Below are 12,935 nucleotides of genomic sequence, written 5' to 3' on the forward strand. Positions count from 1 at the left end.
TGTTTGTTCGTGCCATAGGTACGATTGTTAATCTATAATTTATATTATTCATTACTGGTGTTATCACGGATATCTAAATATAGAATATTGGAAATGCAATCATAAAAAACGAAAGGTAAGTAATTACACTTGTGTGGGCATGTAACAGTGTTACACAAGACACATTCTGTCATTCCGTGATTTATTAATACTAATTCAAAACGGTTATTTTTATTTACTTTAACAACTAGCTTTTACCAGCGGCTTTGTTCGCATGACCTGGATTAACAGTAGCCTGTATCCTTTTCAATCCCATACAGTACGTGTATACCAAATTTCATAGCAATTATTTGACTTGTTTAGGCGCTATAAGCATATTTCACAAGTATATATATTTTTTTAATTGGTAAAAAGTGAATGGTTACACCGGCCGCGTTATCGGTATACACCGACGAGGCATCAGTGGAAGATAATTGGTGAGAATAAATTCAGGTCAGTTTTTTTTAATAGGTGAAAATGGATTGGTAACCCCGCCTTTGCTATCGGTATACGCTGGCGGGGCACCAGTGAGAGGTGATAGGTGAGGGTGAAAGCGGGTCAGCCCATTGTAAAAAAATCCGTTAAAAATATCCACGATAGTAATGCAGGTCAGTTGGCCCACCATGATGACTTCGATAAGAATTAACCATGATCCAGAGGGAACCGCGTGGAGGTCGACCTGAGAGAGTATATTGCTAGCAATGGGGCTATTAGACCACATTACTAACAATACCTTTCCCCCCAACATTTATATTATTAGTAAGGAATAGTAATCTTTAAAATTAACAATATTTATTTCAATACACATCTAATAAATTGTACATATATAATAATCCCGTTAATAAATTGCATTTTTAGAAACCAAACATTTTACTGGTTTTATACAATATATGATATACATATAGTAGTTATTTTTTTATTTTTGTTACTTCCGTACCTGTTAGTCCGTCATTTATGAATCAATATGGAATTTTATTTTTTCTATCTGAAAGAATATAGTCACATTAAAATTTTATTAAAATCGATTCGGTAATTTGGTTTTTAAATAAAAGTAACTGGTTTTGTCAACATCATTTGTATGATGTGAAATGGCGATGTATCATTTGTATGATGCTATGTTAACGACGCATCGTTAACATCGCATCGACCGCAGAAGCTAAAGTCACCCGACACTATACCGTAATATACCAGATCTCAGTTTGCAGGAGATTAAAATGGCTCTCAAATAACTTAAAACGGCAAGGCACTGGGGAAGACAGAATTACAGCCTTTTATTTATGAAAAGTGACAATTGAAGAAGTATAGATCGATGTTCCTCATGAATCGCGTTTACGTAATGTTTTCGAGAATTCCGCTCTTACGCGCAAACTCGATGACTTCCAGCCACCCGAACAAACTGGTTTCCGAAAGAGTTTTGGTACCATATATCACATACATACGCTACGACAAATTTTACTTAAGGCACTATGTCAAAAGTTTGTGGACTATTAGAAAGCCTTTGATTCGGTCGAGATATGGGCGATACTACAGTCCCTCCAGCGGTGCCAGATTAACTATAGGTATATTGAAGTGTTTAAGTATATGTATAGTAAGGCTATCGTACGAACCAGAGTACGATACCTATCTTAGTGCAGAGTGGTGTATTAGACAAGGAGACGTCATATCTTCGAAACTTCACAGCTGTTCTGAAAGGTGTTTTCAAACTCCTGGAGTGGAAAAGTTATGGTATAAACATCAATGGCGGATACATCACTCGCATGATATACTAATCATGGCGGAATCCCTGGAGAACTTGAATATAGTATTTAAGATCAATGAACTTAATAGTGCTTCTCAACAGGTAGGTCTTAATATGAACATGGACAAGGCTAAAATCAGGGGAAAAATGGATTGTTAAATATGGGGATTAGTTAGCCCCATTGTTAGCAATACACCCTGTCAGGACGACTTCCTCGCGGTTTATCGTGAAATCACGATAGGCTAGCTGATGCCTTTTCATTGTCACCTATCATCTCTCACTGGTGTCGGCGTATACCGTTATCGCAGGCGGGGTTACTATTCCATTATCATTCATTTAAAAAAAAGGCTAAAATCATGTCCAACATCCATGTCACACCTATTCCGGTTATGATTGAAAACACTACAATGTATGTATACAACTTGTCCGACTAGGTAAGTCTAACTTTGACCGAGAGGCCAACTAACGAATCCGACTCGGCTGAACAGCGTTCAGGAAACTACGCCGCACCTTCTCATCTGGAAAATCTCAAAATTTGAGGGCAAAGTCTTTAACAATCGCGTGTTGCCAGTTATGACTTATGAATTGAACATTATTCAAAACGCTTGACTTCTTTAAAGAAGTTGATAATTTTCTCATTTATTGTAGGCGTATTAGTTTTTCTATTTTCTTCCTTTTAGTAAATTGGATGATTACTGTTTATTAGGATTTACTAATAATTGGTTACTCCATTTTATTATGATTTTAAGAGCACTTTGGATACGTTCTGTTATTGTAATTACAAAAACCTCTAACCATGATTACAAGGTCATCTGCATAACCGAGCACTTCGATGTGGTCATCAGTTATTCGTTCTAAGAGTTGATATACTGTTAGAAGCCACAGAAGAGGCGATAAGACATCCTGTGGGGATCCTCTAGTAGCATAAATTTCATGTGATACATCATAACCGTGCACTTCGATGTGGTCATCAGTTATTCGTTCTAAGAGTTGATCTACTGTTAGAAGCCACAGAAAAGGCGATAAGACATCCTGTGGAGATCCTCTAGTAGCATAAATTTCATGTGATACATCATGAGTTTTTGCATGCAACTTAGAATGGCAAACAAGCTGACGGCGTATTTGATGGACAGTGGCAACTGTCGCCTATAGGGGGAAAGGGATTGTTAGTAATGGAGACTGAGAATCCCATTGCTAGCAATATACCCAACCAGGTCGATCTCCTCGCAGTTTTCCCTGGAAACTATCATGGTCAATTCCTGATGAATTCATCATGATAGGCTAACTGGCCTGTTTTCATTCTCATCTATGACCCTTCACTGGTGCTCCGCCAGCGTATCCCGCTAGCGCAGGCGGGGTTGCCATGACATTTTCACCTATAAAAAAAAACTGTCGTCTATAGATACCTACGAGCAGTACCATGGACATAACAGAGTATACTATTTCGCTTATGATACCCCATGCATTGCCATTTCTGAGGACTTCATCACTAGGTAAATATTATTTGATTATAATATTTACAATATATTTATTACAAGTTAAAAGTAGTAGTTACGTAGGTATGTTTAGATTGCCTAAAACGACAAATTTTATACGTGGATGTATATATCTACCTACGTTTATATGTATACAGTTAATATCTACATAGTTTAAGATTATCTACATAGATAGCCTAACATAGTTGTTTATTCGGTAGGAGTCGAGATACACTGATATGATGTAGGGACGGAATACTCTTATCACCAGGGTGACCACGAAAAAATCAAAAATTACTTTAAAACTATCGGTCCACTTCGTTACATTCAAACGCCTATTCGTAGTGCTCGACTATTCAAAGAGTAGATTAAAATTGGGTTGTAACATTTTTTTTTTATTTTTATAACTGAACAGAACTTTAACTGTGGCACATAAATTGCATAGCAAAAAATAAAATAAAATACATAGTAAAAATAAGTGATACGACTTTGTGATACGGTAAAAATTAGGAAATCTTATCGATATGGAAAAAATATATTTGACTTTTCGTAAAAATACAAATCGCTGCTGGCAACCCTGACTACTTTACTAATTCGTTCGGGCTCAAAAGGACTTGTATCCAGAGCCGTAAAACATATTAATAAAAAAAAATCGTTTAACGCATAGTTATTCCGAAATCTGGATAATTTCTTCTTAGAGATAGACTTAGTATACCGTCTAGCGATACGCAAATCCGAATGATTTTGTTATTCGAATAATTAGTAATTACTAATGTTATTATTTTAGATAAAACCACCACCAGGTAGTAAAAAAACACTGGGTACTGATATATCAATTTAATAATGCCTACATGTTGTTATACTTTCGCAATTAAATAAAACTGTACTTTCTTTTATCGGAAATTTGGTTATTTTTACAACATATCAATTGGCAACACTCTTATTCATTAAAAAATTAAATCATTCTAACGAGGTTGGTGTCGATTCGTACATCAACGACTACTAATGAATTATATTAGAAGTCGAACAACATTAATAGTTGTCTGACATTAGTAGTCAGTTGAATAAAAATTGTACGCGAATGATTTAAAAATCAATTGAAAAATCCGAACGGTTCACTAAGTCGAAAAATTAGTAGTCGGGTAGTAAAGTCGTGCATCGTTAATATCGTCTAAGGTTTAGCCTAAGAATAAGGAATTACATAAAATTTTCTATATACTAGCCTACTAAGAATTGTCAATTTTATCATTCCTTTTATTAGATTATATATTCACAGTTTATTGTTCTTAATTTAATACCATGAAGATTAACATTTTCTATATATAGCGTTAGAATTATCAATTTTATCATTGACTGTTGATGAGAAAATTCCATAGACATTCTTAATTTAATACCATGAATCTTCTCATGTATCGTTAGTCCTTGTATATGGCTGTTGATGAGAAAACCATAGACAATATGTCTGTGACGAAAACAGAAAAAAAAAAACTAATTTCTATCATACTGAACATATTTACATAATATACTTTAACATTTATTTTGCTCTAATCTACATATTTCTGACTGTTACAAACAAAATAATTAACCGGTGAAGTGAATGGAAATAATAGAGAACTATCTGCTGATGTGCAGAGCTAAGAAAACAATTATTTTTACTAATTAGTTGTTTGGAGTGTTATTACACTCCAAACAACTAATTATTACATTTTATAAAAGGAAGGGTACGACTGATTTTGACAGAAATGTTATAAAATTCTATATTTTAAATAGATTACTCCTATTTTTAAATTAGTTTCCATTTTTCATTGACTAAAAAGGTAACACTGGTATAATATTATACAAATTATATTTTAAAAGTCTCAAGTATGGAGAATGAACAACGTTTTCAAAGAATAAAAGGTAAAAAATTATGATAGTCATAGGTTACGTATATAATAATTACAGGTGTTAATCACGTTGTTGGCCACATTATTCGTATGCAGGTTATTTTATAATTCGATGAATAATAGAAAATTGTTATTTCTAGGTGGAGTATTTCTAGCAACTGTTGCTGGTATATCAGCATTTATTGGTTTTAGCGCTACTTTAGCTGCAGCGAAAAAAACTGACCCTAAATATTTCAGTAAAGGTAAATTCTTTACACCATAATAACAGAAATATGATATCCTTTTTCCTAGATTTAAAAACAATTTATTATTCACTGTTGTTTTTTATGCATTATTATTACCTATATAATTAGCAAAATTAAGTTAAAAAAAGTTAGATGCTCAGAATTTCATCATGTTTGTATTTTGAAAAGCTCCTTTACAGGAAACAATTTCTTGAATCAAATATTTAATAATGCCAATTTCAGCATTAGCAGTGTGATTCAATATTTAGCTATATGGAATGTACAAAAATTTTTGATTCACAAAATTTCTGTCCTCATATGGCATGGGTACTCTTAAATTTATATATTGTTGATAATTTTAATTTCACCATGTATATACATAACAGCCTGCTATATTGTTTATAAAGTGAGTTATTAACTTGTTTATTCAGTATTACTATGAATACACTAGTAGGGGAGAAGAGATTGTTAGTAATGTGGACTACCAGTCACATTGTTAGAAATATATCCTTCCAGCTCGACCTCCATGCGGTTCCCCCTGGAAACCATTGTCTTACATTTCAAATGTATTCTTCACAATAGGCTAACTGACCTGCCTTTTCATTCGCACCTATCATCCCTTACTGGTGCCCTGACAGAGTATCTGCTCCATTATCATCCATTAAAAAAAAGTACTTCCAATAGGATTGCCAACTACTGAAAGGAGAGGGGAAAGGGATTGTTAGTAATGGAGACTGAGAATCCTATTGCTAGCCATATACTCAACCAGGTCGACCTCCTCGTGATTCCCCCTGGAAACTATCATGGTTAATTCCTGATGAATTTATCATGATGGGCCTGTTTTCATTCTCATCTATCACCCTTCACTGGTGCTTCGCCATCATATCCCATTAGCGCAGGCGGAGTTACTGTTACCATACCATTTTCACCCATAAAAAAAATATCAAAAGGACCAACTCTGGAAAATAATGTTAAGGAATTGAATGAATGAATGAATAGTTTATTTTCTCTTCACAAAAGGTAGAATAAAGTGCCAACTTGATATGAAGACCAATTTTGTGAGAGACTGGTGCTTGCGGTAGGTTTAGAAGAACCTGTGTTACAAGTCACCAGATAATTTTATAGATTTTACTAAAAGAAAATCTAGAATTAATTTTTAAATATATATTTATTTTGTTTTCGAGGAGCATCTAATATTTGTCAATTTTTCAACACAAAATCATAAAAGGTTTTATATGAAAAAAATCAAAGTTCTAGTAATTCTGCTTTTACTAAAGAAATACTCATTCAGTTTATTTTCTTGGTTCATCATTTTGAATACGCGTTCACATGATGCATTAGAGACCATAAAGCGAGTGAGTAGCAATGTGTGAGCAACAGAGGCATTTAATTTTTAGAAAAATTTGAGAAATGATTGCACTCCTGAAAGTTAACCATTATTATTGGAGCCTCCTGGGCAATCTGGAAAGGTTGGCAACCCTAACTGCCAGTAATATATATTTTTTTATGTATATTTGTTTTTCTTAGTCATCAGTCTAACCTAAGGTTGATGTATCTGTCTGTATTCACTAAAGTATTTAATTATTCTTCATAATTTTCCAGGGTTACACAGCAGTGCAGAATTAGCTGATGCAGGTGCAATATTAGCATTAAGAGCTCTAGGTTGGGGTACACTTTATGCTATAACTGGAACTTCTTGTTTATGTTATGGAATATGGAAACTCTCTGGTGCAACCAATGTAATTGAATTTGTAATATGTTTTTATCTTAATGAAATCTAGTAGTTGTGTATGAATGAGATATAAACATTTTTTTTTAATATTTTTGAGATTTTTAATAATCTCAAAAATATTTAAAAAATATGTTCCTAAAAGGATAGAGGCACTGAGAGGTTATCTGTCTAAAAAAAAAAAAAAGAAACTGATGAATACAATTGTTCCTATTTGAGGATTTTGTATGAACATTGCAGTTTTAAACAATATCTTAAAAACCATAAAATACAAGAGTTATTAAAAATATTTTGGAGTCAAAAACAAAATTGTAATAAATGGGTAATAATTACAATACTAAAATTTATTGTTATCTTAATTCTAAATTAACCACACATATAAAAGGCAATTATGATTTTGTTATTATATGTCCAAATATCTGCAAATAGCTTATAATAGCCAGAAATTGTTTGATATTTAGAAACATTAGTTTCATTTATTGCCACATTTGATTGCAAATGTAGTCATTTTATAAAGAAAAATGCATTAATTATTTCTAATGATTAAGCGATTGTGCTTCATTTTATAATTATTTTAACCATTAATAGCAATCTATTATGAAGTGATAAAAATTTATGTACTTTAATAGTAAATGTTTTATTTTTTCAGTTAAAAGATTTTAGAATAAGAATGGGTAATATATTACCAGTTCTTCCAAAGAATAATCCACCACAGTCAAGAACTGAATTCAGTGGATTGAATGATTTATTAACATATTTATCAGAAGAATATGGAAAAAAATCTGTTGACGACAAATAAAATAATGAATTAATTTGTTAGTACATTTTAATAAGTATATTTATAGTTTAATTTAATAAGTCTTGTTTTAAAATAAACTCTTTCTTGTATGCTGGACCATCATTACAACTTCTTTTACAGGTATATACAACAAGCACACCCCAGTCTATGCTGTTAATATCTATACCAACATTAATGAAATTTAGAAGTTGTGGCATTACCTGAAAGTATTAAGAATAGTCTATTATATATTTGTTTCTATGGAAAGCAGTTTTAAAGGGGGTACAGTTAACATACTATGAGAATGGGCGAAAATGGGAGTTATATATATATATTGTTTCCCGCGGCATTGCCTGCTTCTAAATATACACTTCCCATATATCATTCCAATTGGAACCCTTTATGAATTCGGTCTTATATTGTATTATATACTTAAATGACAATTACATACCTAATGCCCTTCATATTTGGGGGAAAGGGATTGTTAGTAATGGAGATTGAGAATCCCATTGCTAGCAATATACCCAACCTGGTCGACCTTCTCGTGGTTCCCCCTGGAAACTATCATGATTAATTCCTGATGAATTCATTATGATGGGCTAACTGGCCTGTTTTCATCCTCATCGATCACCCTTAACTGGTGCCCCGTTAGCGCAGGTGAGGTTACTATTCCATTTTCTACCAAAAAAAAAAAATACCCTTCATATGGTTTCAACCAATTCAACTGATCGGTTATTTTTTGCATTTCATGTGATTCTTTAGATTGATATAGTTTTTTATTTATGAACCGATTGAAATAAACACTAAATGTTAAGTGGAGCAAACCGTAATGCATTAGTGAAAACCGCATTTAAATCGGTTAAACTGTATTATGTCATAATATAAAGAAATAATATTTTATAGTATAATACTGTAAAATATCAAAAACCAGCAATGTAACATATGTATCAAAATCCTACCGCAACGTGGAATCGGCTGTGTAGGTGTATCTATAACGCGTCCTGCGTATGGTATAATTTCAAATGCATTACGTGGCCTCAAAACTAATTATCGTGAATTACATGGTTATGGTGCATTTCCATTTTTTTTGGGTATTCCTATTTTCATATGTTAGATATGAATATCATTTCTGAATAATTTTGAATGAAAAAATATTGCATTCAATCTGGTAATATGGATTTTTGTAATATTTAAAATTGTACAACATAAAAATGAAATTGTTTATCCATATTAAAATCCAAGGGGGGAAATTAAACTCGCTTAAACATATTAAACTCTATTTTGATCAAATTTAGCGAAATTAATCCAAACTTGGGTAAATTCAACACGGCAAAATTATTCTAAATCGACGCGACGCGACTTAAATGATTTTGGTCAAATTTAGTCACGTTGGACTTTTGAAATTTGGTCAATTATTAAATTAAGTCGAAATGAGTTTGAGTCGACTTTTTGAATCCAGTTACGTAATTTTGGGCAAGTTTGGTCACGTTTTGACAGGTCGATCTAAGTTTAGTAATATTACTATTCATATAATACAATATAAAAACTAATTTCACTGACCGAAAATAATCAAGTAGTTAAAATTTAACTATTTTACAATAGAAAAGCATTAATGCGTGTGTTGACCTTTAACATGTACTGAACGAATTAATGGCAGTTTAGTATAAGGTATTCAGGTATAAGGGGCCTACATAGTCCCTTTCTGAAACTACTGTACAAGAAGTAACTAGTTCTTTGTATTTACTGTGGCTATAATAACTTACCTGAAATTCAAATTGTCTTTGTCCATTACAATATTGACAGTTTGGTATATTTATGATACTATTGTCACTGTTGCCTGTTATCCATAAGGGAGTTCCACCCCTTTCATATCGCAGGACTTGGTCTGGATGTCTAGATACCCTTTTACTAAATTTCTTAAAAACTTTGTCTACCGGTACGGCTGTTGTGTACTGTTGTAATTCATCTTCACTAACATTATTTAATGTTCCGGCTTTTTTTTCTTGCAGCAATTTATTTAGTTTCTCCATTTCTTGATTCATATCAATGTCAGTAGAATCTTCCTATAAAATATATAGTTAAGTTACAGAGTGTTGTAATTGCCTACCCTAAAATCAGGAGTAAAGCTTTTAGCTATGAACATGGACATGTTTTAATTGAATTCATCTGGCCTGTTTTCATTGCCACCTATCATCACTCATTGGTGTCCCGCCAGCGTATATAGCGCCGGCAAAGTCACCATACCTTACCATATTCACCCATTTTTTTATAAAATTCCCACAGACTTGTCTCAACTTTCCTAAATTTAAACAAGCACTTCAAATTCCATGTCAATGTAGTAAATTTACATTGTCTTTTTCATTAAGTATACTTATTTAATACTGTTCATCATTTTTGAAAATTTAATTTTGAATCTTTTCTTGGTGTTGATCACATAGTATATTTAAAAGGTATTAATATAATAAGGTAGTTATTTATCTATTGGCGAGATTTGTACCTTTTATAATGATTTTAATAATTATTCTCTAGAATACAATTCTTTCAACAGATGTCAGAAAAATAGTCTTTTTATGGTAGATGATAATTTGTTAAGAGTTCAGTTTCAAAAACCCTAAGCATTATTTACTAATATATCATGTAGGAAAAATGAATAAACAGGAATAAAATTTAATATCAACTTTGTTCATTTAGTCAATATCATGGTGATATATGACCCCTCAATGGTGCGGCTTATATTCAGCATTGTACAGTTTATTAATTTAATATATAATAATAAATTAATTAACTAAAAATGTGAATTATAATAAACCATCCAAATATGTAAACTTTATTTTGAAAATTATGAAAGAAGCTATAAAAATGCAGGAGATTTTTGAGGTTGTAAAATGTGTACATAGGTACTTACCTCAGATTCTTCATCTACCACTAGTTCCCATTCCTTGAATAAAATTGATTTTCCTGCTTCAGTGACAATAAAATTGTTAAGTACTGTGTTCTGAAAAAAATATAATCAAGGTACTTTAATGATTCTCTTAATTAGAGAGATCTTAATGTAACACTAATCCCCAATTATAACAATTTTTAGAGGGGAGGGGGAGCAGATACTATGCACATTAATGTATTGTCCATGGTGTTCATATCTATGAGCAATGATTACCACCAGATGTATCATCATATTTAGTGTGTTGCTATACTGATATTAAATTTTTTTTGTTAATTAACAATTTAATACATCTTAATAAATGAAGATTTATTTGTAGATATGATTGAGATTTTCTAATGAAGGCCAATTATTAGAATGTGTAATTATAAATATGTTAAGTTTATAAAGATACAAACTTACACATATATATCCTACTAATCTTATAAATATACACTAAAAAATTTATAAGTTTATAAATCTTCACTCCTTTTTTTGAGATTAAAATTATTTTTATATTATCTTACCTGTGATTTTGGACATAATTCTTTATGACCTTTTTGCCAATCAAGAATCTGATGTTTACGACCACAATAATATGATTTTTTACATTTTGAACAATGTGATGGAGCTTTTGCACCACAAATGTTGCAAAACTTGGCCCATTTATCTGTAGGAAATTCCTGTTGTTAAAAATAAACAATTGTTATAATCATTTTCCATTGAATATTTTAGTGTTTCCTATTATGTTTTTTCCACTACTATTATACAGATAATTGTTTCGTATTTTAGTTAGAGCACATGCTATAAGTAAAGATACACAAGTGGAAATTAACTCAGTACTACAGATTTTTTCATGGTCATCCATTAGTTTTGAACATAAGAATTTCATACCAAATTTATTCAATTAGCTGTCATATTATCACTATTATTATACTAATTACGCTTTTTCAACTAAAATACATATATAAATAAATTAGTAATTATTACATTAAAATATAATGTGTACTTATGAACAATAAAATATCACTTTTCCTTTCTTTGTATTTGTTACTTAGATACTTAAAAAGAAGCTAAGGTATTTATGAAAGGTAGTCTTTGGTTGTGATAAGAACATGGGTAATAATTGAGTGAGAATGAAACTATAATACTAATACAATTAGCAATCAGATATACACATACAAAAGAAAATCCCCTTAAGGTGCCTAATCATTTATCAAATTAAATACTCGGACAAACCTCATTTTCATCCTCTTGATAAGGTTCATATAAATAGAACATATTTTTACGAGGAAGTTGACAACGCAAGACTAAGATATTGTCCGTGGAATTTGTTTTACAACAGGAACCATTTCTACAGATAAAAATAAATATAGTTCGATGGAAACAATCACTTGATTCTTCATAAGGTGCATAGATCTGAAAGATTTTAACTCTAATAGAATTTTTACTCATAACCATAATATTTTAGTAAGTTATTAACTTTAACAGTAGATACTTACCTGGCATAAAAATATTAATGGGTCACTACATACTTTACAGGTTAGTTCTGTTGGTAATGGTAAGTTTTGCAGATCTAACCATGCGGGTGTACCTCCAACTTTGCTGGGAAAAAATCGAGGATGTAAAAGCCAACTACTTTTCTCCTCCAAAAACCCAATATCTACTTTGGTTGAGGACATTTCCAAATTGGAAAATCTTATAATTAAATTATATGTTTATTGGTTATTCGTCGGTTTATTACATTTAGAGAAAAAGATACAGAACGATAATCAACTGCTCTGTGTGTTGTATTTTTGGTTAGACTTTTAAGTGACACAGTCACAGATGAGAAAGACTATATCTTAGACATAGGATGACACTAAGAACAAGAAATTACATAGAAGGAATGATAAAATAAAAACTAATTCATATAGTTGCCTCCTTTCTTATGCAAATATAATAAGTAAAAAGAGGACGAAAGATACACCATCAGTTGCTATTTCTCTCAATATATAGCAGTTTAGTGTATAGAAAATGTTTGATATGTCAATTATTTGTCAATGACTATGATGATTATATCGTCATAGTCGTAGAATACTGACGGATATATATATATTTAAGAGGCCTATTACAAAATTATGTCGCTCAAATTTGCCAAAAGCGCATTAATTTGCACATGTGTGTG

At 31.5% G+C, this 12,935-nt stretch overlaps 2 protein-coding genes across 6 annotated transcripts; one reads left to right on the forward strand and one right to left on the reverse strand.

Moving 5' to 3' along the window:
• The first annotated feature begins 128 nt into the window (after positions 1 to 128).
• Positions 129 to 7,958, forward strand: LOC113511721 (transmembrane protein 242). Of its 4 annotated transcripts, none has more exons than XM_052895604.1 (5): positions 129 to 298; positions 3,159 to 3,249; positions 5,258 to 5,359; positions 6,944 to 7,080; positions 7,720 to 7,958. In XM_052895604.1, exons 1-5 carry the CDS (start codon positions 254 to 256, stop codon positions 7,867 to 7,869), a joined length of 525 nt encoding a protein of 174 aa, XP_052751564.1. In that variant the 5' UTR covers positions 129 to 253; the 3' UTR covers positions 7,870 to 7,958. The 4 variants fall into 4 exon arrangements, with proteins under 4 accessions (XP_052751564.1, XP_052751569.1, XP_031769352.2 ...); XM_052895609.1 differs by lacking the exon at positions 129 to 298 and adding an exon at positions 315 to 471; XM_031913492.2 differs by lacking the exons at positions 129 to 298; positions 3,159 to 3,249 and adding exons at positions 4,681 to 4,952; positions 5,049 to 5,130.
• Positions 7,879 to 12,637, reverse strand: LOC113511720 (programmed cell death protein 2). 2 transcript variants are annotated; one of them, XM_026895426.3, is made up of 6 exons: positions 12,271 to 12,637; positions 12,008 to 12,187; positions 11,296 to 11,451; positions 10,754 to 10,843; positions 9,612 to 9,911; positions 7,879 to 8,069 (listed from the first exon to the last, which is right to left on the reverse strand). In XM_026895426.3, exons 1-6 carry the CDS (start codon positions 12,448 to 12,450, stop codon positions 7,917 to 7,919), a joined length of 1,059 nt encoding a protein of 352 aa, XP_026751227.1. In that variant the 5' UTR covers positions 12,451 to 12,637; the 3' UTR covers positions 7,879 to 7,916. The 2 variants fall into 2 exon arrangements, with proteins under 2 accessions (XP_026751227.1, XP_031769351.1); XM_031913491.2 differs by lacking the exon at positions 7,879 to 8,069 and adding an exon at positions 8,500 to 8,526 and having other exon boundaries at positions 12,271 to 12,557.
• Positions 12,638 to 12,935: the final 298 nt, after the last annotated feature.

This window comes from Galleria mellonella, unplaced genomic scaffold (genome assembly GCF_026898425.1).
Source record: "Galleria mellonella isolate WM207_F2 unplaced genomic scaffold, CSIRO_AGI_GalMel_v1 utg117, whole genome shotgun sequence".
In the NCBI taxonomy this organism is placed as follows: Eukaryota; Metazoa; Arthropoda; class Insecta; order Lepidoptera; family Pyralidae; genus Galleria; species Galleria mellonella.

Coding starts and splice junctions, on each gene's coding strand:
- LOC113511720 (XM_026895426.3), bottom strand. CDS start 12,450: ATGTCCTCAACCAAAGTAGATATTGGGTTTTTGGAGGAGAAAAGTAGT. Junction 9,912..10,753: donor TGGTAGATGAAGAATCTGAG/GTAAGTACCTAT, acceptor TATATTTTATAG/GAAGATTCTACTGACATTGA. Junction 8,070..9,611: donor AAAGACAATTTGAATTTCAG/GTAAGTTATTAT, acceptor TAATACTTTCAG/GTAATGCCACAACTTCTAAA.
- LOC113511721 (XM_052895604.1), top strand. CDS start 254: ATGACCTGGATTAACAGTAGCCTGTATCCTTTTCAATCCCATACA. Junction 3,250..5,257: donor TCTGAGGACTTCATCACTAG/GTAAATATTATT, acceptor TGTTATTTCTAG/GTGGAGTATTTCTAGCAACT. Junction 7,081..7,719: donor AACTCTCTGGTGCAACCAAT/GTAATTGAATTT, acceptor TTATTTTTTCAG/TTAAAAGATTTTAGAATAAG.